Below are 26,296 nucleotides of genomic sequence, written 5' to 3' on the forward strand. Positions count from 1 at the left end.
AAGTCTCTCTCTACCAGTGTAAGTTTCTCTCCCAGTGTCTTTATTCCAGTATAATTGTCTCTAGCCTGGCACTGCAGTTGGAACCACAGGAAACACTAGAATAGAACACAGTATGAATAGAAGAGAGTGATTACAGTCTCCAGTCAGACCACTAGCACTACTGGAAATCTATTGAGCACAGACTGGCACCACTTCCTGTGTGTATGTGTGTTTCCACACACCACTACACCCCCGCAGGCCCCCTCCTCTTCCCATACAGAGCAGCACATGTATGTACAGTACCGGCCTGATGCGTGATTAATGTTCCATGCCGTTCACTGACTTACTAAACAAACAGGAGAATGTCTGTGTCGCAACAATAACATGTAGACCTCTAGACATCACACTCACATGTGTTCATATCCACCTGCTGCTAGGGCACAAAGACACAGGTTGAGGATATGAATATGATGTGCTTAAAGGTGCAACTTGAACAGACAGTGGAAGCTGTGGATGCATCTGAGGACTGGGAGACATGACGCAGGGGGAAATATTGATCACCATTATTATGAGTGTATCTCTCATCAGCCCAACCCAAACTCAATGTTGTGTGTGTCTGGACTGGGACCACAGCCAGGAAACAGGTAGGAACCGAGAGAACATGCTGGAGGAGTTTTCATGTTTGAGTAAATGGGACATTCGTCATTAATATAGTGTTTACTGGATCTGAGAATAATGTTCCACGGTTGTTCTTCTGCCATACTGAACAGACTGTCTTTCCTCAACATACCTCACACTGGATAACAACATAACATCTCACTATAAAACTAAACATCTCAGAGGTAAATGAAGGTTATGAAACTATTAAGACGGTTACTGTAGTGAAGAATCACTGCAGTTTAAGGATGAGTGTCTGAACAACACTTATTACTGTGGTACGACTTTACTCCGCCACGGACCTACACACGCAGAGCGCTGAACTTCAAACAGCAGCAGCAGTCTTCAAGACTCTGCCGAGCTGCGTATCAGAGAGAGATTGCTTATGGAAACATGCCAGCCAGCATGTTGACATTAAGATTTATTAACTGCCTAAATGACAGATGTTCAACTTGTTCAAGACACAATCACACACAGGTAGAGAAAGGCACGATCAGAAGCTACTTACCCAAGAGTACTTATGAAACCATTGACGGAGCCCTCCGCGTAGAGAGAGACTATGTCCCCGATGTGCAGGAAACTGGACATTGAGTCTGACATCTTCAGTGTCTTTCCCGTTGAAGACAAACAGTGAAAAACAAACTTTCTCTCGCTCCGTCTTCAGCTCTTATCTGCAACTTCTTGGGAGCGCTACGCCTCACTCTTCCTGATTCTCACACTGGGAAACTTCATCTGATATAAGATTGTGTTTGCATGAGAGGGAAAATGTCATAAGTTCAAATAGTTTGTCTTTATATGCTGTTAAATAAGGTTGAAAGCCGATAACGTGCAGTAGTATAAGGAGGTTAAGTTAAAGCAGAGGAAATGCGAGTGTGACAGCGAAATAGTCATGTTGCCCCCGCACCTTGAAGAGAGGGAGCTATTGAAACCAGGAAGTGTGCAGCCTACTGTTCTGCTGATAACTCCTCAAGTGTTTTCTGACCGTGGATTCTGACACTGTAGACGAGAAGGGTTCGCCCCGTCCCCGTCCCCTACTGAGAGACATTGTGTGAGTCTTGTCTACAGTATGTAGCCTATGCATTTAGTCTAAAAACAATACATGTACTGGAAATAATAATTGTCACGTCATATTGTATGGTCATTCAAGTATGTATTCAGTGACACACACTGTAAACCCAAACTGTAATAATAATATATCTTGTAGATTTAGTTATAATTTATAGACATGTACCTGGTGTACAATGGATTGAATCAATCATAATATTAGATCAATAAAATAAAATGATTTTATAATTTATGCAATAAAGACAAATTACATTTTATTTAACCTTTATTTATACAAGGGTAACACACTGTGACCAAGGCCTATTTTGCAATTACTAAAAACAACACATAAAAAAAATAACTTCCCTCTCCTCTAGGCCTGCAGGGGTTATGGTGTGTATTTTTGGAACTCGTAGCTCTCATTTGGTGAAGTCATAACTCTGACATGAAGCATTCGAGTTTTTTTGAAGTGGGAACAACTCTTCCACCAATGAGATTTCGTTAGCAATCCATACTGAACGTTAACAAACTACAAATATACACGTGTGTAACAGTTAAATGTGTTAAAATTGTACAGAAAGATGAATACAGTTGATATTTTTACCATTTACTATAAGCGTCTGTTTTCTGACAAGGTGGAAGGTCATCATACTGGTCGAAGTTTCCCACTTGGAAGGCCCTTCTAGTGGTTATTTCCCACTCGTGAACCAGTGTTAATTTTGTCAACGAAATGAATGATGAAAATATTCTTCAAACACCTATTTTTCTGTGGCAAAAGACGAGACGATAACTGACCAAATAGACCCAGAAAATACCCTAAAACGAAATCATCTCTGTGACTAAAATCAGACTAAATGGACAAGAGTTTTTGGAGAGAGGTGTTAGTTGCTTGGTCCAATCAAAAGTATGCATGACATTAGTGGAATTGTAGGACTTTCTCATTGTAACGTTGCAATGTTACGAGCTGACGGGGAAAACACGACCCTGTTAGTCTCAGTTAGTTTGAACAGTGCGCTGCGCATATCACTGATCTACAAATCAACTTCAGTAAAGAGATAAGCACTGATTTTGTGATCAATATCCTCTCAAACGCAGAGCTTGTTTTTACATTGATTAGGCCAACTGCCCTTTATGTGCCATGTCCAGGGGTGTGACTTTTCATCTGCTGTTATGCATAAACATATTGTAGCGAACGGCGGGGCAGAGCAGCTTGCCTTAAGCGGGTATCGAACTCGCAACCTTCCGCTTACAAACCGGCCGCGCTAGCCACAACACCAAGAGAGTTAACTCACTTGGCGGAGCTGCTAACGGGCCTTACACAGGGTCGTTACAATATGTTAGTAGGACAAGCTATGTTTGTGCACATGGAAGTCAGTGATTTTTGTTTACTATGGGTTAATAAGGCAATACCTGTGATGTTTCCTACAGCTGCTGAACACACCATTAGAACCCATTTCCTACAGCAACCAGCCCCAGTGAGCCTATCAGGGTTGAGGACCAGGTGTAGAAGACAAACATGAAAGAACCTCATTAGGCAGATGAGTCTCAATCTGAAGGATCTGCTGCAGGCTCACTATGCTAAACACCTGCCAGAGGGTCACTATGCTATGCAAAACATCAGTGCTACCAGAGAGTCACTATGCTATTGAAACAGACATGAAGTTGTTACAAACAGTAGCCCCACAATTCGACTTGCCCCGACCAAACCTCGAACTTCCGACCTCTGGCTTGCCAACACACATGACCGTCTCGTCAAATACCCGATGTAAACCAGCTACGCTATCGAAAAGCTAGCTATTTGACAGCGCGGGTGGGGGTATTTGAACTTGAGCGCAGTGCTGTACGCGTTGGTATGCTGGGAGGGGGGCAGCATCAAGGAAGGTGACACCAAGAGGCTGAACAAGCTTATTAGGAAAGCTGGTTCTGTCCTCTGTGTCACCCTGGACACAGTGGAGGAGTTGGCCAATAGAAGGATGAGGACCAAACTCCTGGCCATCATGGACAATCCCTCCCATCCCCTCCATGACACTGTGGCAGAGCAGAGAAGCTCCTTTAGCAACAGACTATTACAATCACGTTGCATTAAGAAGCACGAGAGATCTTTTCTGCCTGCCGCAATAAGACTGTACAACTCCTCTTCCGCTAGTCCTAGTCCTCGTACTGTAGTCTGGTTTAACAGTGTTGTAGGCTAGTCCTCGTCCTATTCCCAGTACTGTAGTCTGGTTTAACAGTGTTGTAGGCTAGTCCTAGTACAGTACAGTCTGGTTTAACAGTGTTGTAGGCTAGTCCTAGTACAGTACAGTCTGGTTTAACAGTGTTGTAGGCTAGTCCTAGTGCTGTAGTCTGGTTTAACAATGTTATAGGCTAGTCCTAGACCTAGTAGCGACAGTCTGGTTTAACAGTGTTGTAGGCTAGTCCTAGTCCTAGTGCAGTAGTCTAGTCCAGGCCAAGCACACATACTGTGACAGACCTGCAGCTCTCTCCACTCAACACAATGTGTGTTTAGTGCTGATACAGCCTCTCTGTTCCATGGTGTTCTAGAACCTCTAGGACCGTTGAAAAGGTCAGTGTTTGAGAGAATGACCTTTACTATAACAATGGGCCACTTTAACATTTAACATTTGTTTAATGCCACCTAACAACCTTTAGATCGGAGGGTCTGTTGTGCAGTCTGACTAAAAGCAAAACATCTGGAGTGACTCGAAAATTCATATAAACAAGCAAATTGTTCCTCTCAGATTTCCCCAAAATATAGATTTCTCACAAGGTAGGGGGGATGGACCCTCTTTGGGTCTGCCAGGCAGACCCACTTTGGGCCAGTGGAGAGCAGACCGTCTTTGGGCCAGTGGAGAGCAGACCCTCTTTGGGCCAGTGGAGAGCAGACCGTCTTTGGGCCAGTGGAGAGCAGACCCTCTTTGGGCCAGTGGAGAGCAGCCCCTCTTTGGGCCAGTGGAGAGCAGCCCCTCTTTGGGCCAGTGGAGAGCAGCCCCTCTTTGGGCTTGCCAGTCCACCCTGTCTGTATTTCCTCCATGCGGCCCCTGGTTGGCACGGCCATTGAGAGGCCATTGTTATTAATATTCATGTCCAGCCTGGTCCATACCTGCACCCTGGCACCCTGGGTAGTATGATTTATAGTCCTCTGGGGCACTAGACCATACAGTCTCTCTATCTCTCTCTCTCTCTCTCTCTCTCTCTCTCTCTCTCTCTCTCTCTCTCTCTCTCCCTCTCCCTCTCTCATTCATGTCCAGTCCTGGCCCACACACCTGGGCCATAAGATTTATACTCCTCTGGGGCCCTGAGACATATACACTCAGAGTGTGGCCATGGCGACCACTGGCCATTCAAGGTTTCTTCGTGCTGGTCTCCATGGCGATAGAAAGAAAGCCCCAGTGGAGGGGCGTGAGAGAGGTCTTCCGAGTTCCGCTGGACTTTGAACACTGTAGAATACTATAAAACACTCTAGAACACGGAAACACTGTAGAACACTGTAGAACACTATAGAACACTGAACACTGTGGAACACTATAGAACACTGAACACTATAGGAAACTATAGAACACTGAACACTATAGAAAACTATAGAACACTGAACACTGTGGAACACTCTAGAACACTCGAACACTATAGAACACGAAAGAACACTGAACACTCTGGAACACTGGAGAACACTGATTACAGTAGAACAGGGAACACTCTAGGACACTTTAGAACACTGAACACTCTGGAACACTTTAGAACACTGAACACTATAGAGCACTCTAGAACACTGAAAACTCTGGAACACTCTGGAATACTGTAGAACACTGTAGAACACTATAAAACACTGAAGACTTTGGAACACTCTGGAACACTATAGAACACTGAACACTCTGTCCATGTAACAGACAGAGACAGAGCTTTCCTGTTTAATGCTTTTGTCCTGAGTTGACTTACAGCTACAGTGAGCTGCTTTGACAGAGTCATTTCCCCATGGGCATAAATCAAGGCATTCTACAGAGAAACTGATAAATATCTTCCTCTTATCTCATCACTGATCACGCAACATCTGTAACATTCCTCAACCACGTGTAGTGCTTTCGTGCAGATCATCCATGCCAAGATCAGCAGCCAAGGCTTAGTAACGGCCTTGAAGGATTCTCCTTGGTACTCTAGTGCACTTTCCATGACTGAAAAACAGAGAGAAGCAACATAGAAAGTGAGAAAAACAGAGTGAGAAAATAAAGTACTTATTCCTGTGTAATAACCCTGTAATAACTCTATTCCTCTAGAACCTGTCTGATGCAGTGACCTAGAATACAACTTGTTTATTCCCAGAACCACTGACATATTTTCCTTTGACACGACGTCCATGAAGCTGGGCGGGTTTAAAAAGAGATAGGAAAGAGGAGAGGTTTCTGAGAGGATTTACCATCTGTGACCGTGTTTTAAAAATGCTCCAACTCTTGCGACTCCTCAGAGAGAGAGAGAGAGAGAGAAAGAGAGAGAGAGAGGGAAGTGTATTATACCTATAATTATAATTATAATTTGTTTTCATGTCCTCCAATTAGGGGAGGGTTGGGGCAGGGGGAAACAGGGACTAGAAATGATGTAAGCAATGCTATCGGATAAAACTTAAATTCTATTTACTAATTTCAAAGCTGATCTATCCCTTAAAAGAGAGAGAGAGACAGAGAGAGAGAGAGAGAGAGAGAGAGGGAGAGAGAGGGAGAGATAGACCTACCGGAGAGAGAGACTGGGGACATGCAACAACATGTTTTAACTATGTTGCCTTTAGCTTTCCAGGCTTATACAGTTGGAGCCCAGAGCGAGAGAGAAAGAGAGAGAAAGAGAGAGAAAGAGCAACAGAGAGAGAAAGAGCAATGGAGAGAGAGAGACAGGGAGATTGAGAGAGAGAGAGAGAGAGAGACAGGGAGATTGAAAGAGAGAGAGACAGGGAGATTGAGAGAGAGACAGGGAGATTGAGAGAGAGAGAGAGAGAGGGGGAGATTGAGAGAGAGAGAGAGGGAAAGAGACACAGAGATTGAGAGAGAGAGAGAGAGAGAGAGAGAGAGAGACAGGGAGATTGAGAGAGACAGAGAGAGAGAGAGAGAGAGAGACCTCCCTAGAGGAGGAGCGGAAGGAACTTGCTGATTGTCCAGCTGAAGTCAAAGGCTTTACAGCGAGCGGGGTCACGGCAGGGTCATTCAGACACATTGTTTTATCAACAATAGATTGCAAACACACTAGATACCCCTGATTGGTCACTCTCATACCAGGAAACAGCACAGAACTACAACCAGACCAGGAAACAGCACAGAACTACAGTACCCAGACCAGGGAATAGCACAGAACTTCAGTACCCATTGAGAAGATAGAAAAGACTGTGGGCTATATTTGAACGGCGTACAAACTTAGCACAGGTGCTGGCGGGGGCACTGGTGGTGGCGCAAGGGGGTGTGTTTGAACTAATAGTGCTATTTTCAAGGCCAGAATATTTTAGCACACCTGATGGCACTTGACATGTTTATTGTTGTGAACACGCCTCCATTACTGCTACTCCACCCACCTGAGCGTAGATGAGATCGTGCTGCAGCGCTGTGGTATTTTCACCAGTTGTGAAAATGGACACCACTTGTGTCCATTTTGTCCTGGCTGAAAATAGAGCCCTTCGTGTTTGTGTTTTAAATATGCTTTGAAAAGAAGGTTCCATCTGGAACCAAAAGGGGTCTTCACAGGGTTATTCCACTGGGACAGCCAGAGAACCCTTTTAGAACCCTTGTTTCTGAGAGTGGACTGGTTTCACAATGACATTCCTCCTACAGCTGTATCCCCACGGCAACCATACAAGGTCTGGTTGGTCAGACACATACCCACACACCGACACTTCCTCATTAGGATCTGGACGCTCACGTGTGTCTGACCCCTAAACCCAGGGGTCATGATGCCTGTTGATCCTGAAGGAGCCTCCGTCCTCCTCTGATATACTTCCTTATATGGTCATGATCCAGCAGCCAGCATGAGCACAGGGAGACACAGAGACCAGGTGGACCAGGGAGGGGGAGAGGGGGGGGAGAGAGAGATATAGGGAGAGAGAGAGAGATAGAGGGAGAGAGAGAGAGAGAAAGGGAGGAAGAGAGAGGTGTAGAACATGTTGGGCAGGCGGGACAGAGAGTCCCATGCCTGGGTCTGTTCATAGTGAGAATATGCAGATGTGAATGTGTCACCTGGCAGCAGAGAGAAGAGAAGTAACAGCCTGTTGCATGACACCTTGACAGTTGAAGCCACAGCTCCTTGCATGACGGCGTGTGAACTTTGTCCTCCGTAAAATACTTCCCTCAGCCTTAGAAGACCCTGAGGCCCTCACCTTCCCCTGCAGGTAGCTGTGTCAGTACTGAGGAGCAGGTAGCTGTGTCTGTACTGACCTGAGGAGCAGGTAGCTGTGTCTGTACTGAGCTGAGGAGCAGGTAGCTGTGTCAGTACTGACCTGAGGAGCAGGTAGCTGTGTCTGTACTGAGGAGCAGGTAGCTGCATCTGTACTGACCTGAGGAGCAGGTAGCTGTGTCTGTACTGACCTGAGGAGCAGGTAGCTGTGTCTGTACTGAGGAGCAGGTAGCTGTGTCTGTACTGAGGAGCAAGTAGCTGCATCTGTACTGAGGAGCAGGTAGCTGTGTCTGTACTGACCTGAGGAGCAGGTAGCTGTGTCTGTACTGACCTGAGGAGCAGGTAGCTGTGTCAGTACTGACCTGAGGAGCAGGTAGCTGTATCTGTACTGACCTGAGGAGCAGGTAGCTGTGTCAGTACTGAGGAGCAGGTAGCTGTGTCAGTACTGAGGAGTAGGTAGCTGTGTCTGTACTGACCCGAGGAGCAGGTAGCTGTGTCTGTACTGACCTGAGGAGCAAGTAGCTGTGTCTGTACTGCGGGACATGCAGGTGTTGTGTCTGTACTGCGGGACATGCTCAGCTGAGTGTTTACCAATGGAGTCAACCAGCTTCAGGGACCAGAAGGATCTCTGTTTGTGAAGAGGGAGGGATGGTCCTGTTATCATCCTGCCAGTGGTGTGTGTGTGAAGGTATCTTTGCCATTGAGGAGAGAAGGTGTGTGTGTGTGTACGTGTGGTTGTGGGTATTCTATGGTTGGGCAGTGTAATTGAGTGTTATGACACACTCCCATGGATTGCAGGTTAAGTCAATAACTCCACCCTCCAGTGGGAATGTATCCTGTTAATACTGTTGATAGTGTAGGGTTGTATCAGGAGTAGACACAGCTGTGTGTGTGTGTGTGTGTGTGTGTGTGTGTGTGTGTGTGTGCGTGTGTGTGTGTGTGTGTGTGCGTGCGTGTTTGTGTGTGTGTGTGTGTGTGAACTAGAAACCTCAACTTTGAATAATACACAGCAGATAGAGACAGAGTGATGCAGTACTAGTCATAGCTATCATCACATCTCAGTTTCCTTGTTTGCAGAGCTTAAACATTATATCTTATCTATTCACTTTTACAGAACTTGTATGTATTATCTTTCATGCTTTATTGTAATAAAGTTTACAGTGTTGAATGACATCTTGATTGAGACAGTGTGTATGTTTACTGTGTGTTTGGGGAACAGAACTAAAAAGAGGTCTCATATGGTCAGGGAACTGATGTAGTTTTCAGAGAGACACTGCTCTCTACTGGCCAAAATACGGTGCCTGCTCTCTACTGGCCAAAACATGCTGCCAACATTGAAAGTGCAAGTTTATGCCATTATCTGACATGATTCTGTGAGAAAATGGCATTGCCTTTGTTCTGTATGTTCTTCTGACAATCAGTGATGATGACTATATCATCTATACCAGTCTATGGTACCTATATCTACATCTGAACCAGTCTATAGTCTATATCTACACCTGAACCAGTCTATGGGACCTATATCTACACCTGAACCAGTCTATACTCTATATCTACACCTGGACCAGTTTATAGTACCTATATCTACACCTGAACCAGTCTATAGTCTATATCTACACCTGAACCAATCTATAGTCTTTATCTACACCTGAACCAGTCTATAGTACCTATATCTACACCTGAACCAGTCTATAGTCTATATCTACACCTGAACCAGTTTGTAGTCTATACCTACACCTGAACCAGTCTATAGTACTTATATCTACACCTGGACCAGTCTATAGTACCTATATCTACCCATCAGTCCTCTGGTTTTACACCACTAGGGCTTGTATTTAAACCAGAGTCTGTAAACTGAACCATGCTGTTTTTAGTTCCCACGCCCGGGGCCAGCAGGGGGCAGTAGTGCTGTGCTATTTTCAGGGGCCCCCAGAGAGAAACACACAGGCTCGGTCTGTTCTGTCCTGTTCTGTTGTCTCTGCTGACAAAGGCTCCAGCCAGCCATGTCTGAGGCTGTGAGTAGACGGGGGCCGGGCCAGCAGCAGCAGCACCTCCCAGACGCCCCTATGGGACAGACGCCCCTACAGGACCGCAGCCTCAGACACACAGAGAGAGAGACGCAGGTCCAGCAGCTTCACAACACAGAGAGACTCAAGTCTCCCCAGATACAGCTACAGGACACAGAGCGAGACAGGTCCTTACAGCAGCTTCAGGACACACAGAGAGACCCTGGTCTCCCCAGACAGAGCCACAGCTAGCACCCCCGACACAGACAGGCTGCCTCCTCTCCTATCCTAGATGATCTTGTTCTAACGGGCCTCAGCTTTACCTTCCACAGTGATCAGCACCTTCTCCTGCAGCTGGGACGTTTGGTCGACAGCTTCCTGCATTGATACCAGCCAGGACGTTTGGGAACTTTAAGAAAAGCTACTTTGAGACGACAGTCAAGATGCTGCCATCCTTTCCCCTGTTAATGTTATTGGCTGTGTGTGGCTGTGGTGCCAAGACTGTCCCCCAGCCCGCCGGGGTTCAGAGGGAGAAGCAGACAGGAGGAACGGAGCCTCAGGTGAAGGGTGCGTCTCCGTTGGATCTGAGCATCCAGGTGATTCAGAGTCAGGGGTTCAACACCGTGGAGGAGGAGGAGTCAGTTCTGGACCTGGACTTGGAGCGGCAGCACCGGAGAGCGCCGCGCGGTGCAGAGGAGGAGGACACCGGGGAACAACAGTCCACCTTCTCTCACTCCTACGAGAACGACTTCTCCCCCACGCCCACCGCCACCCAGCTCTCCAACACTACCCTGGCCCTGGGGGATGGGGCTGGGGATCAGGGGAACTCTAGCAGCACCACCACGGAGAGGGGGGTGACCCGCATCCACAATCCCCTGTACCCCGTCACTGACAGCTCGTACAGTGCCTACGGGGTAATGTTCCTCTCCCTGGTGGTGTTTGCGGTGGGCGTGGTGGGGAACCTGGCCGTCATGTGCATCGTCTGGCAGAACTACTACATGAGGAGCGCCTGGAACTACATCCTGGCCTCACTGGCCTTCTGGGACTTCCTGGTCCTTTGCTTCTGCCTGCCTGTGGTGGTCTTCAACGAGCTGACCAATAAGAGGCTGCTGGGGGACATCTCCTGCAGGATGGTGCCTTATATGGAGGTGGGTGTGGTTCGTAGTCACTCACCCACACACATACACAGGCAAATACACACACACATACAAACACAAACACAAACACGCACAGACACACACGCACACTCTCACAACACACACACACACACACACACACACACACACACACACACACACACACACACACACACACACACACACACACACACACACACACCTTCTCCTTGCCTTATGGTGAATCACAGGCCTAGTATGGTAATAATGAACACAGCTTTAGTAATTGGTTCATGTGAAGAGAGCTAGGTGAGGTTAATGTGTTACAAGCTGAGCTGCTTGTCTAAAACAAACATCTGTTGGCTCTCATATTGCATTAGAGTTACATATTTACTTTGGTTGAGTTGCAAATCCAGCCAATAAAGGAAAGCTCATAAGATGAGATCTTGCTGTTTTGGAGAAAAAGATGCTTCTTCATTTGATCAGCTTTTGATTTTTTGCAGATAAAGTTTATTTCATCATCTCACAAATATGTACTCGAGCCTGTTACATGACTAAAAGGTGTACAGCCATACATCACGACTCTTCTAATCTGTAGAACAACAGCTTCCCTCTCCCCTTGATGTCACATGTTAGAGAAAGACCATATTGAAACTGTTATAACTGAGAGTCTCCATGGAAACGCCTTCTCTCTGTGTGATTGGAGAGATGGTTGTTCAGCTGTAGTGTTAATCTCCTTCCCAGACACTTCTGCCCCAATGCTCTGAAGGTCTGGTGGACCTACCCTTCAAACTTGGCCTTTGTTTACAATAGAAAGACCAGGAGAAACTGCCGGTCACATAGCCATTGGCTTTACCTCGCATCAATCATCTACCACAGCACTCCCCCCCCCTCCGCCCAGTGCCCAATTTGGAGCTACGCCTCTCAGTCGTGTGATTAACTGAAATCAAATAATAACAAATACTTTACTCAGTTAATGAATTCCCTCTAAGGCCAGGTTTAAGCCGTTGTTATTCCAGGCTCATATGTGCTGTGCACTGTAGCCTGGGGACAAGGTTACTATAGTGAAGCTTTCAGACCTGTGTCTAATATATTTTAAGTCCTTTCAAATACTTTGAGCATTTGCTTGAGCCTGTCTGGAGCACCAGGTGGGAGGGGTTTGCTTTTTTCTTTTTATTCCATTGGTTGAACCCAGGGCAGGTGGCTTCATGATCTGGAAGTGTATTGTGACAGATGTATGACAACGTTGTGAAAAGTCCTAGATCTCTTTCCTCTACCCTTAATATTGAAAACCCATTATAACCAGATCTCCCCCCTCCCCCCCCTCCCCAGGTGACGTCTCTAGGGATCACATCCTTCAGCCTGTGTGCTCTGGGCATCGACCGTTTCCACGCGGCCACCAGCTCCCAGCAGCCCAAGGCTCGTCGTGTGGAGCGCTGCCGCTCCGTCTTCGCCAAGCTGCTTGTCATCTGGCTGAGCTCCATGGTGCTGGCCTCCCCAGAGCTGCTGCTGTGGCAGCTCTCCCAGGCTGTGTCCCCGGTCTCCGGCGTCCTAGTGGACTCCTGCACCATCAACCCGTCCTCTGCGCCCTCCTCCGCCCTGCCAGAGTCCGTCTACGCCCTGATCCTGCAGTACCATGACGCCAGGATGTGGTGGTACTTCGGCTGCTACTTCTGCCTCCCTGTCGTCTTCACGCTGCTCTGCCAGCTCGCCACTTGCAATGTGTCGGGAGACTCCACCCCCCGTGGCACCGATGACCACGGCCGCTCCTCCGGCTCCGCCTCCTCGCCGTCTAAGAAGCACCACGGGCAGCAGGTGGAGCGGCAGCTCAACGTGACCGTCATGGCCCTGGCCGTTGTCTACGGCGTCTGCGCTCTGCCAGAGAACGTGGTGAACATCGCGCTGGCCTACACGGCCACGCCCATCTCTGACAACACCGCCGCCCTGCTGGCGCTCATCAACCACTTCCTGTTGTTCTTCAAGTCGTCGGTGACGCCGGTGCTGCTGCTGTGTCTGTGTAAGTCTCTGGGACAGGCCTTCATGGACTGCTGCTGCTGCTGCTGCGAGGAGTGTCACCAGCCCGGCCCCTCCCCCTCCCGCCACCCTGGCTCCTCCCCCTCCCATGCCGCCGCCCAGGCCAAGCTGAAGAGCACCAATGAGATGTCCTCATCCTCCATCTTCTTTGACAAGGCCAAGGACAGCTCCACCATCCTGGCCATCAGCACCAGCAGCTGAACTGGACCACACCCCTGACTCCCCCCCCCCCCACACCCCAGACTCCCTCCACGCACCCCTGACTCTCCCTCTCATCCCTGACTCCCCCTCCCCCCACCCCCCTCACCACTGACTCCCCCCTCAGCTTACCCATCATTAGACAGCCTAAGAGGAGTAGATATTGGACTTGTTTACGGACACACCTGTCGTCAAAGTCCTCCTCTCTCTCCTTCACGTCTGTAATGTTGATCTGATTGGTTTATTCTCCAGGTAGGTCCCAGACCATCCCAGATCCCTCCCAGACCCCCCCAGACCCTTCTCAGACCCCCCCCCCCCCAGACCCTTCCCAGTGTTAAGCTGCTGTAAGGTGGTGTTGTGGTGATTTGGTGTCTCTGGTTAAACTGGTTCATGTACAGGAAGTGATGTCCAGACGGACTAGAGGCCAGGAGAGGCGACCAGCTCCATGCCGTAATAACCCCTGTAGAAGAGCCTCTCTGACTGATGTTTTTATTAGGTCATGATAACCTGAGTATTACGGTAGAATCTTATGACTAACGTTCCATCAGAGCACACGAGCGTGGGGAACTGAGTTGAATATGTGTGACGTCACAGCCTTTTACAGATGTTACGGCCAAACTATACCAGCACCGTAACGTCTCCGTACCGTGAGCCGCAGTTTAACAAGTCACAGTGATATATGAGACTTGCTAGACAGCATGCGAAAGCAGCACGTCTGCGAAGCGAGACTCGCTTGAAGCAGCGTAGTTTTACGCTTCAATCATATCAAATATAAATGAACAAATAATCTCAATTATCCTAAAACTAAGTAGGAAAATTGCACAAATCACCCTGCACACAATGGTTCGGTATCGCATTTTCGGCTTGTATTAAAAAAAGATAAACAATGTTGACGCAATTCTCAATGTCATGCAGGGATAGACTACTTCAAACTATTGAAATTGCTGGTTCGTTGTTGAGGTTTCACGAATATAGCCTCCAGTTATGAAGTATAGCCGAAATTATTTTCAGATAGCTTCCCTGTATGAAATATAGCCTATTTTGTCATCAGATAAACTTTGTGGCAGCGCATCTCATCTCGCTCTTGGTGCAGCACCCTGAAAACTGTGTTAACGGAGCTATGACGGTACGCTCTCGTTTCGGTATTGGTGTAGTTTCGGCGTTATCCCACACAGCCGACTGTGCCTTAGTTCTCCTCATGTTCCCATCATGCACCATCTCTAGCCATGCTATGTTTTGTACAAATGACGTCTTTGAGTTTTATAAGTCGAGAGACTTAGTGTTGTAATCAAATCAAAGTGCTGTGAAATCAGATTTATTAAGCAGAGATCTTGTACCGGATAGTCGTAAGGAGCTGTACAGTGGAAAGTCTCCCGACTTCATTTTGTAAATAAAAACAAAACTTGATAAGATGTATATCCAGCTGCAGTTGTCTTTAATTTATGCAATAAAGTTTGTACAAGTTTGACTTGTTTTTCTCCCTCCCAGAGAGAGTGGATCAAAGTCAGTTTATAAAGAAGCTGAGCTGGCCGACTGATCTGTCAGTTGAAGAGATGGTGTGAGTTTGTGCTTCACTGACCAGCTTATTGAGTGTCTCAGCTCAGTAATGGGCTACCTCTCTCTCTCTCTCTCTCTCTCTCTCTCTCTCTCTCTCTCTCTCTCTCTCTCTCTCTCTCTCTCTCCTCTCTGAGCGGTAGCAGATTTCCGCGGCGGTTCTCATAAGGCCCATATTGTTCTCCGGAGCGGAGGGAAGAACGCCACACTGCATATCAATGCCCTCACACTCCAGTTCAGTTGCCAGGTTACTGTGTGGCCGGGCGAGCTTTCCAACGCGTTCTCACCCTGCCTGGTCACCCGGGGCAACCAGGGGATTTAACTGTCCAGACCATGGGTAGTGAGGGGGGAGGAGGGGGAGGGTGGGGAAGGAGAGGGGGGGTGGTGGGGGTGGGTTGGGCTGGAACTCACAGTGGCGGGGAGGAGAGGGCGACTGGGGGAGGGTGGGGGAGGAGGGGGAGACTGGGGCTGGAACTCACAGTGGAGGGGGAGACTGGTGTTGGAACTCATAGTGGAGGGTATAAGTACTTTGTTTCTGTACTTTACTTGACTTTTACTCCACTACATTTCAAAAGAAAATCTGGATGAAATCTGTCAACAGGTAGGCCTAGTGCATTGTGCAGTGGAAGATATATTATTAAGAAAAAGAAAATAATACCGCCAAAAATGTGGACGTGATATGAATAATATGATATTTTGGCCATATCACCCAGCCTTAACTTAATTTGAGCACTTTTACTTCAGTCATGTCACCTTTCAGAAACGACTCAATAAGGCAAAAATAAATAAATGTCTGCTTTGCTTTTTTGTTAAACAGTATTTATTTTTACTTTTTTTTAATAAAGTACATTTAAAACCAGATACTTTAGGACTTTAACTCAAGTAGCATTTGAAAGGATTTTTTATTAAGGTATTAAGGTATCACTACAATATACTTTTACTTAAAGGCCTGCTAAAGTGACTTTGATTTCCATATCAAATGATTTATGAGTAAATGTTAGATTACATACTTTAATTATTTACAACTAAAATGCAGCAAGTAAAAAGAAGCAAGAAGTCGCTTTTTCGCTTCTTACAATTTCTCAAGCCATGAGACTACAGAATTGACTGGGCATGACGCTCGCAAATTTCATTGACAGTTCGCTTTTTTGATTGACATATTGATTTTTGGTGAGTTACTTGGAAGCTTGCTTTGTAAAATTATTAGCCACTCTATTAAAAATAAGTTAGCAAACAGGTGGGTTTTTTTAGCTTGCAAAATACAACACTCTGCTAGCTCAAACAATAAGATAACTTTATCATTTTCTTACCTTTGTATTCTGAAGACTTTCATTTTGCAACAACATTCTAAATGGCCATTTTCATCTAGTCTGGGCTCTTATCTGTACTTGCCCTGCTGACAATGTGAGCACTGCTAGTGTTGGCTAAAATGGGAGGGATGTAAAATGTTGTAACAAATTATATAATTGGTTTATTTGATTGAGTTTTAATGTCCAGAGCATGCATCCTATTGGAGTATAACATGAGCAGGTCGTGGTGACAGACGCATATATATCTATTAGAAGAGTGGCACCAATGAAATTACTGGAGGCTTCAAATAGTTTAAAAGTTAAAAAAAAAATCCTTCCTAATTTACCCAATATTGATTTTTTATTGGACTAAGATATGTAAGTGGGCGGGACTAACAAGACAGGGAAAATGGCGGACGAAAAAAGGCAGTTTCAGCATCAAAACGTCATGGCTACTCTCAAATAAAACAATAAAAATACCACACATTTGGAAAATCTCACAGTTTAACAGATGAAATTACAGTATCTATTCAGTGAGAACATTATAATCTAAACTAGCAATATTTCTCAGACTGGCTACCCAGTCAAGCAAACGGTTTCTTGGCAACTTGCCCCATAGATTTGTGAAGGAACTATTTGAGTCTTCATAATTGTAGATCACCCAATACTAAATTGGTATGACAGACTCTGGAAGGTTTCCCCTGTATTAAAACCAACAAGTTAATTGATTACTAGGAAATTATTGTTTGTACTAATCAATCTATCTAATAGACAGATATAACAGCTGAAAACATTTTGGCCCTCTCACCTGTAGCCAAGAATCTCAGGGTCACATGAGACACACTCCAGGGGAAATGCAGTTCTTGAAGTTGGTGTTGGTGTTAGTTTTAGCAATCAGTGGAATGACCATAGCCAGTTGAATGGCTCAGGCGCAAAACGGGCAAAGTTGGCAAAGGCTTGTCAGTCCAAAATTCACAACATAAATTGGAGTATGTTGCCTACCTTCCCCAGCGAGATCCTTGGTCAGCTCCACAATCTCTCCTAACCCTTCTTGAATGCTGCCTCTGCTGGACACGCCTAATGACCCGTAGACTCATGTAGAAAAGTACGACATCAATCATAGCAAAAATGTCATGTTCCACTTCCTCCATTGCCACAAAAAAGTAGCAACAAAATAAAGAAAAATATAGCCTACAGTGGAGTCTTGTTGGGCATTGTTTGGGCAGTGTGCAGTTGACAGTTGGTGTTCTGAAATGTACCCCTTCATTGGCGCCACTCTTCTAATATACCACTCTAAGCAGGGCTAGATGTTTACATAAACAGTATAGGAAAATGACAGAAACCTATTTTTTCATATTTTGGTGACGCTAATTTGATCTGGTGAAGCCAAAATTCAAACCAAAACACTGGAAATGACAATTCTCACTTTAGTGGGCCTTGCGGATACTTTTCACACCACTTGACGGTAGCCTGTTATTTAGGGTTAGGGTTGTTCTTTCATGTTGTTAGGGTTAGGGTTAGGATTAGGGTTAGTTTAACAACTCACACATTTTTTTATCTTTAATATTTTGTATTTCACAGTATTGAATGGATAGCTAGGAATGGGAACATATGTGATGTTTCAAGAGAGGGAGTGATGGGCAGTTTGACCACAGTTCCCTGAGAAGAGAGCCTTCTAGCTCAACCACAGACCTCCTCACAGACAGACAGGCTGGCAGGCAGACAAACAGGCAGACAGACAGGCAGACATGCAGACAGACAGGCAGACAGACAGACAGACAGACAGGGTGATGTAACAGCAATACTTCCAAAGGATGTAATAAACGCAAACTTGATTGGATGGTCAGTATGAGAATAGAGGTTAGGTAACCAGTGCTGATTGGTTACAGAGGTCAGTGTGGATCAGTAGAGAGTCTGATTATCCTGCTGAGTGAATGTGTGTGTATGTGTGTGTGTGTGTGTGTGTGTGTGTGTGTGTGTGTGTGTGTATGTGTGTGTGTGAGAGAGAGAGGGAGTGTGAGTGTGAGTGAGTGAGAGAGAGAGATAGAGAGATGCTAGCCTCATTAGCAGTGAAGACAGAACTCCTCCAGCTCCTCTCTAAAGCCACTAATGACTGCTGAAGGAACAGTCCCTCCTCTGTTCTCCTAATGAAGCCACACACACACACACACACACACACACACACACACACACACACACACACACAAAATCCACACAACTTTCAACACCAATCACAAACAGGGACTGGGAGAAGGTTTTCTAGGTAACACACAATCACACGGGAAGTTACTGTTCATGACACAACAAGCTGGGGTCACATGCAAAAATTACAAATATTCATATGTTTATGATGTAACCGATCACATGACCATGGTGTGATATACTGTATAACTAGACGTTCTAGCACAAGGTTTCATGGCTGTTGGTGTGCAGGTTGACGTGTGTGTGTGTGTGTGTGTGTGTCTGTGTGTGTGTGTGTGTGTGTGTGTGTGTGTGTGTGTGTGTGTGTGTGTGTGTGTGTGTGTGTGTGTTAGCATAGATACTGTGTGTCTGTGTAATGTGTGTCCGCAACATGTTGAGAGAGCTGCTAAACAACAACGTTGTAGTGGTGTTGAGGTGGGACACCAGACTGGAGGTGAATGGGCCTGGCTTCCTAGCTGCTAGGAATGGCAATGGCTCCCAAGCCTGGGCCTGTCACTCTGCCTGTGTGTGTGTGTGTGTGTGTGTGTGTGTGTGTGTGTGTGTGTGTGTGTGTGTGTGCCAGGGGGTGATCCGGGGGTCCTGTGTGTGTGTATGTGTGCATGTGTGTGTATGTTTGTTTGCGAGTGTGTGTGTGTGTGTGTGTGTGTGTGTGTGTGTGTGACAGCAACATGAGACAGCAATGTTTCTCGCATGTGAGGCAGTGCTGTGCGTGCTAGTGAGTTAGAGATTGAGGTGGCGAGAAAGAGAAAGAAAGAGAGAGAGCGTGTGTGTGTTTGTGTGTGTGTGGGTGTGTGTGTGTGTGTGTATGTGTCCTCTTTGGGTAGGCTCAGTGAACATGGACTAATATGACCTGAATGTGCCCACTTATGAACAGGCCAGCCTCACCTCCCCCCGACAGGAACAATGTTGGTTCTGTTCTGTGGGAATACTGACCAGGAGGGGCAGAGGGGTGCCAGGGAGGCGGGGAGTGATTCACCCCTGTTGTCATGGCGAAGGCCAAACACTGCGTCTCAGCCCTCTGTGGAACAGAAACAGATCTGGCACGAGTACTGACACACACACACACACACACACACACACACCCGGACCACCTTGTTCTCTGCACAGGAAGCCGTGGTGTGTGTGATGCCAGGATCAGGAGGGAACAGCTCCTCTGTATGCAGGACCACTGTCCGCTCTACCCAGGAGGACCAGAGGGTAGTACCTCCATTCAGCCCTGAGACCACCGCTCCTATAGCATATATACACACACACACACGCACCACATACACACACACACACACACACACACACCACATATACACACGCACGCATGCACGTACACACACGCACACACACATACATACACATACACGCATACATACACATACACACACACGGTGGCTGGGAAGCCTAGGGACACCCTGATCTCCTGACCTCTATCTCTCTAACACCCTGGTCATGGTGGCATCATGAAAAGGCTCTGCCCACTTGTTGAAAATCAGCATTGAGAAAGAAGAGTGAATGAGAGAGCAGGGAAAAGAAGGGACATGGGAAGAGAGCAGTGATGGAGAGTGGAGTGGGACGGTTGTGTTGTGGGGGAGAAAGGAGAGAGGGAGAGAGTGGAGGAGGGAGGTGAGGGGAGAAAGGAGGAAGAAAGGACCAGGGGGACCCCCTCCCCCCGCACTTCCCCCAGCAGTGTGATCATGTCAGAGTGGTGCTGCTCCCCTGTTATAGAACAAGGCTGTTGTTTCTGAATTAGCAGTGTGTACCATCTCTGGTCTGATGTTATGGACTGTAGCAGTGGATCCTATAAACAGACCTCCTGACGTTGTTCACCATGAGGACTCCTGTGTCTAACACACACACACACACAATCAGTCAGGAGAGGTCTAACACACACACACACACACACACACACACACACACATTAGGAGATGTGTTGTGGTAGAAGACCTTGTATGTGTTCAGAATCCTCTCAGAGGGTGGGCTGTCTGAATGAGTGTGTGACTATGTGACTACTGTCCCCTATTGGGCTGTCTGAATGAGTCGCTCTCCTCCTATCCTGCCCTGTGTCACTACTGCCCCCTGCTGGCCTCTCACACATACAACACGTCTAATGACTGCTGCAGCACATCTTCAGTATTTACTGGTCTGAAAGGTGGTTCTGTCGCTTCTCTCTCTCAGAGACCAGAGGGTTTTGAGACAGAAATTACCTTACCTCAGGTAGTGATGGGTGCATGGACATTTAATAACACACACACACACACAGTATAAAGTTGTTTTCAACATAGTTTTTATTAGTATCATACACAAGCATGTCCTATTAAAAACACAATTATCAACTGAATCCAAACAATAATGTACAAACAGGTTAAAACAGATACAGTATTTACTATATTTGCCATAAAAATAACCATTTATAGTTAACTCTCAAAGGTCCCACAAATACTTATGCCCGAGCATGCAAACATAGAAGTAAGGATCTTCTCCTTGGTGTTGTTGTCAATAATCAATAATCAATAGTTACTGTTGGCCATGTAGGAAGCAATAATTGATACACATGTAAGTTTATACAAAATTAGATACAAGCCTTTATCATTAGTTCATGTGACATGTCCAACGCCTGGCTCCTATTGGCTGGCACCTGTAAGGTGTCTTAGGGGAGGGGTTTATTCATCACCAATCACAGAGCTGCAGTTCTACGTGAATATTCATGATTGTGTAATGAGGAGGAAACTGGCCAATAGTATGGGTACATTACAATGGGGAGAGGAGCTCAAATGATTTAAACCAATGAGAGAAGAACAGGGAAGGAGATGATGCAAACAGACCAATAAATAGACTAGTTGTTGTGTGTTCCATGTGATGGAGATGATCTGAACAATGACATGGCCAGACGAAACTGACCAATGACGTGGCCAGCGGAACCTGACAAATGACGTGGCCAGAGGAACCAAAGCTTTAGGTGTCTGCTGTAGCAGGACTAGAAGACATCAGGGAGGCTTCATGGACATTATACTAGACCAGTGCTCCTCACTCCTGGTCCTGGAGAGCTGCATTGATGCAGACTGATCCTGAGGGATGAAAACCTGGACCCACAGCGGCTCTCCAGAACCAGGAGTGAGGAGCACTGCTCTAGACAAACTGCATCATCATCATCATCATCATAACAGAGATGACAGCAACAGCACTCTTTAACAAGCCCTCCTGTCAGCCTTTCACAAAGACAGACTGAGAGTCTCGTACAAACTCCCAGAGCTTCAATCTAACGTTGTCATGATCCTCCTCCCATAGTTAGTTACGTGAGGACGTTCTGCTCAACAAGGTAGCGTGGTACTGACCCTGCTGGTTGGGAATGGTAGGACCACTGTCTAAGACATGATATCAACACACTGGGTTGATCAGTTGAATATGAACCAAACTCAACAGGAAACAAATTTGTTTGAGTATGAAGAGCATTAATGACGTTGGTCTGCAGGGCTGTGAAGGTACCACTTTATCCTTCAGAGGAGAGACGTTTGTCACAAGAAGAAGATTATTATTATTATTATTTTACAAAAACAAAAAATGAACAGTGCAAGTAAAAGGTTCTCCATGCTGTTCTCTGTGAGAGCAGCAACAGATGAGGGGTCTTGGCGAGAGAGAGAGAGAGAAGAAGAGAGAGAGGGAGAGAAAGAGGGATAGGGAGGGAGAGAGAGAGAGAGAGAAAGACAGAGGGTGGTGGGGGGGGGGGCATCCAACAAAAAGATGGGGGCTATGGACAAGCTGTGGGGGACTGGGGCAAGGGGGGACAGGGTGCAGGCTTGCGGGGCGGTCTGAGGTAGGGGGCTGGGGTGGGGTGGGGGTCAGGTGTTACGGGACTTGGGACGTTTGGGACAGGGTGGGTGGCAGACCCAGAGGGGGTCTCAAGGATGGGTCGGAGCAAATGGGAGGTTCTCAGGAGCTCCTCTTGGTTCTGGAGTGCTGGATCAGCCACTGTAGTGTGATGTCTGGAGGAGGAGAAGGACGAGGAGGAGGGAGACGTCACACATGGAAGAACATCATAATAATAACAACATGAGGAGAAGAGAAACAAATATGCTGTCAAATCATCAGGTATGCTTGAGGAAGGTAAGCTAAGCTAGGGGAAGGTACACTAGGGGAAGCTATGCTAGGGGAACAGTGAATGAAACATACCAATGTTGTCCTTCTCCTTGCAGGAGATGGAGTAACAGCAGATCTCTCTGTCCTGGATGGCTGACAGGTTCCTGAAGAGCACAGATAAAACATCAATAACACAGGCGGACAGGGAGGGAGGGAGGGAGGGAGGGAGGGAGGGACAGACAGACAGACAGACAGACACACACACACACACACACACAGCCTCTCTCTCTGTCTTACTCACATTCTCTCGATCAGCTCCTTCTCATCCAGCGCCCCAGTAAGGTCCCTCTTGTTGCCCAGGACCAGCACCTGAGACAGGGGGAGAACATGGTCAGCATCAGCCTAGCTCCACCCTCTGGATGGAGCTGGAGCCCTGATGACCACATATTAGCCATCGAGCAGCATGGTATGGTATGGTATTAGCCATCTAAGCATGGTATGGTATGGTATAAGCCATCTAAGCATGGTATGGTATGGTATTAGCCATCTAAGCATGGTATGGTATAAGAACTCTAAGATAGACAGGCGGCGTAGGTAAATGACTCCCAGATCAGTCAAACTGGGTCTAGGGGGGTGTTATGGTGGTGTGGGCATGGGCTATTTATGGGTATGGTATGGTAAACCTGAGTACGGTACTCACAGGAATCCCCTGCAACTGGGGCTTGTCCAGCAGGTTGTGTAGTTCATTCTTAGATGCCTCGATCTTCTCTGGGTCGGCTGCATCCACCATATACCTGGAACATCACATGGTTTAATCAGTCTGAATCCACTACTGGTACTACTAGAGGGATGAGAGTCAGAGCTGGTACTCACACAATGGCACTGACTCCTCGGCAGTAACGCTCCCACATACTCCTGAATCGAGGCTGGCCACCGATGTCCCACAGCTGGAGGGAAGCAAGACGACGTTACTCACACCACTACACACAGCACAGTCTAAATACTCACAACACTACACAGTCTAAATACAATACTAACACGACACAGTCTGAATTCACTACTCACACGACTACACACTGCAGTCTAAATTCAATACTCACACTACTACACACTGCAATCTAAACACTGTTACTCACAACATTTAAGCTTATTGAAAATAGAATACTTCAATCTCTTCCCTCAGGCACATGGTCATCCAGTGATGACCATTGAGTGGCTAGGCATGTCTGTGTCATGGCTGGCCCTTAGTTCGGCAATATAAGCTAGATACAGTAGTAGTAGTAGTAGCAGCAGCAGTAGTTGTAGCAGTAATAGAAGTAAAAGTAGTAGTAGTAGTAGTAGCGGTAGTGGTAGCTGCAGTAGTATCAGTAGTAGTAATGGTGGTGGTAGTAGTAGTAGCAGCAACAGTAGTAGCAACAGTAGTAGTCGTAGTCGTAGTAGTCATAGTAGTAGTTGTCATAGTAGTAGTAGCAACAGTAGTAATAGTAGTAGCAACAGTAGTAGTAGTAGCTGCAGCAGTAGCATTAGCATTAGCAGCAGTAGTAATGGCAGCGGTAGCAGTAGTAGCAGTGTAGTAGCAGTAGCAGTAGTAGTAGCAGTAATGGTGGCAGTAGCGGTGGCAGTAGCAGTAGCTCCGATGCTACACTCCATCATTTCATGAGAGATGGTATTGGCTTGCTGGAGCTTGCAACTTAATTCAACATGAGTGCCATTACCTCACTTAACCAGGTTTGAAAATGTCTACATACTCTCCATCATCTGAGATTTTCTCCTGCCCCACGAAATATCCAAAGGGCTTAATATCCATACAGATTAACTTTATACCCATCATAACCCGAAGCCACGGTGGAAAACTCCAAACATGGCACTCATTTTCCGCATAGTGTGCAGGTACAGCAGAGGGTGATTGGCTAAATGCCATAATTGTAAACGAAGAAGCGGAAATGCAATCCGGAGTGCCATGTTTGGAGTTTTCCAGCTGAAACAAGTAAGGGCACTCATGTTGAATTTAGTTGCAAGCTCCAGCAAGCCAATACCATGACACTCCATCTCATGAAATGATGGAGTGTTGCGTTGGGGCTATAGCAGTAGTAGTAGTCGTAGTATACTAGTGGATATGTGTATGGTATGTACTACTGACCTTGATGGTGACGTTTCCCTTGGTGATCTTCCTCATGTTGAAGCCCACAGTAGGAATCATGTCTTCACTGAACTGGCCGGACTGCAGGGCAGACAGAAAATACAGACACTTATTATACATATATAACATATTCAAAAGGTTGCACCAGAGTGTTGTGGCCAAAGCAATCAGCCAAGTAAATTACATGCTCATCATGTTAGCTAAACTATCTGCCAAAAAGGCTGTAAGCAATATATTTTTATATAGCAATATATAACAGTTGTATTTAATGTCCTTTAGTGTCCTAAATGTTCGAGTTAAATATTAATTAATTCGTTTGGTTGTAACAGAGATAGCTACATTTGCTGATTGCGATTGTTTGATTCGATCCACAACATATCGGATCAGTTCAACAACAACAATGGACATGACAGCTAACTAGCCAGTTAGCCAAGCTAGCCGACTGAACGTACGCTAGCTAACTTACCGCAATCACGTTTACGAAGGTTGTCTTGCCGGAATACTGGAGTCCCACCAGCGTCAACTCCATCTCCTCTTTCCAGAACAGAGCCTTGAACCAGTCAAGGAGTTTGTTGATCAATGCGATCATTTTGGGAAGGGTTGTGCTGGCACTTGTTAGAACTGGACCCTGCTACTAGCCAGCTAGCTAACGTTACAAGGCTGTATATCTAGCTTGCTGTGACACCACACTAAACCTCGAACAACGGGCAAATATTGTGCCTGTTGTGAATAGAAGAAAGGCTATGTTGTGTCCACGTGTTGGCTGTTTGATTTAATCTGTATTTTTCTGATAAATCGATTGTTTACTCCGCGTCTCTGCTACCTGTCTGTCTTCTCTTCTCAAGGCTTGTCCTTCCGCGTTGGGGTGGGGTTTGACAGTTACGCACGGAGAGCGGCGTCACGTAAAGAGGGTACTGGACGTGAATGCTTCTGTCGCTTCACGAGGGTGGACCCCCCTGGTGGAGAGATTATCTTATTATTATAGTTATTATTCAGTGGGGTTTTACGGCGGTTGGCATCCAACGCTACTGGTTAGAGATTGACTGTTATATTGGCCATAACGTATTTCACATGTATTATACCTATTTCAGACAGAGGGGAAATTGCACTTCAGTCACGACTTTTAGTTGTGTGTGAAAGGGAACGCTACGGCTTTTTAGAGCGGCAACTAAACCTACTTAGGGATAGAAGACAGGCTATGTGCACACTGTCCACAAAATGAGGTGGAAACCGAGCTGCACTTCCTAACCTCCTGCCAAATGTATGACTATATTAGAAACACATATTTTCCTCACATTACTCAGACCCACATAGATTTCGAAAACAAATCAAACCTGGATAAACTCCCATATCTGCTAGGCGAAATACCAGTGTGCCATCACAGCAGCAACATTTATGAGCTGTTACTATAGGATAAGGGCAACCAGTCGAGCACAAACACAACTGCAAATTACTGTATAATCAATTTATTTAACTATATTTAATTGTGTGCAGATTGGAAAACACTGTACATCGTCGATAATATAACATTGTAAATGGCAAAACGCTTATATTGTTTTCGGTTTATTTACGCTTAGTTACTATTCTTTTGAAACTCTTGTGTGTAATGTTTACTGTTAAATTTGTATTGGTTATTTCATTTTTGTTTATTTG

General features: G+C 46.2%; 3 protein-coding genes across 5 annotated transcripts in view; 1 reads left to right on the forward strand and 2 right to left on the reverse strand.

The window, feature by feature from the left end:
• itpr3 (inositol 1,4,5-trisphosphate receptor, type 3) overlaps nt 1–1,754 on the reverse strand; it is a 29,504-nt gene extending 27,750 nt beyond the window's left edge. For both annotated transcript variants that reach the window (XM_083674452.1, XM_083674451.1), the window contains exon 1: nt 1,145–1,754. In XM_083674452.1, the coding sequence (XP_083530578.1) occupies nt 1,145–1,236 (92 nt within the window). In that variant the 5' untranslated portion in view covers nt 1,237–1,754. The remainder of the gene's footprint in view (nt 1–1,144) is intronic.
• A 9,001-nt stretch (nt 1,755–10,755) lies between these two features.
• gpr37l1b (G protein-coupled receptor 37 like 1b) lies at nt 10,756–13,396 on the forward strand (the record flags this gene model as incomplete). The annotated part of the gene is made up of 2 exons (XM_083674440.1): nt 10,756–11,194; nt 12,494–13,396. Exons 1-2 carry the CDS (start codon nt 10,964–10,966, stop codon nt 13,394–13,396), a joined length of 1,134 nt encoding a protein of 377 aa, XP_083530566.1. The 5' UTR covers nt 10,756–10,963.
• Nucleotides 13,397–20,691: 7,295 nt separating this feature from the next.
• On the reverse strand, nt 20,692–25,493 carry LOC310808614 (ADP-ribosylation factor-like protein 8A). 2 transcript variants are annotated; one of them, XR_014554368.1, is made up of 8 exons: nt 25,110–25,493; nt 24,644–24,724; nt 23,377–23,450; nt 23,204–23,297; nt 22,805–22,872; nt 22,597–22,667; nt 21,620–22,409; nt 20,692–21,465 (listed from the first exon to the last, which is right to left on the reverse strand). XR_014554368.1 is itself a non-coding variant. In XM_083675609.1 (7 exons), the coding sequence occupies exons 1-7, from the start codon at nt 25,230–25,232 to the stop codon at nt 22,357–22,359; spliced, it is 564 nt and encodes a 187-aa protein (XP_083531735.1). In that variant the 5' UTR covers nt 25,233–25,493; the 3' UTR covers nt 20,692–22,356. The 2 variants fall into 2 exon arrangements, 1 of the variants encoding a protein (XP_083531735.1); XM_083675609.1 differs by having other exon boundaries at nt 20,692–22,409.
• Nucleotides 25,494–26,296: the final 803 nt, after the last annotated feature.

The sequence above is a fragment of the Argentina silus genome (genome assembly GCF_951799395.1).
Source record: "Argentina silus genome assembly, chromosome: 8".
Lineage (NCBI taxonomy): Eukaryota > Metazoa > Chordata > Actinopteri > Argentiniformes > Argentinidae > Argentina > Argentina silus.

Bases quoted from the DNA above. Each gene is read 5' to 3' on its own strand.
- LOC310808614 (XM_083675609.1), bottom strand. From the start codon at position 25,232: ATGATCGCATTGATCAACAAACTCCTTGACTGGTTCAAGGCTCTGTTC. The intron at 23,451-24,643 runs GTCAGTAGTACA...GCTTCCCTCCAG, and splicing joins AGGGAAACGTCACCATCAAG to CTGTGGGACATCGGTGGCCA. The intron at 22,410-22,596 runs GTATGTTTCATT...CTCCTCCTCCAG, and splicing joins CAAGGAGAAGGACAACATTG to ACATCACACTACAGTGGCTG.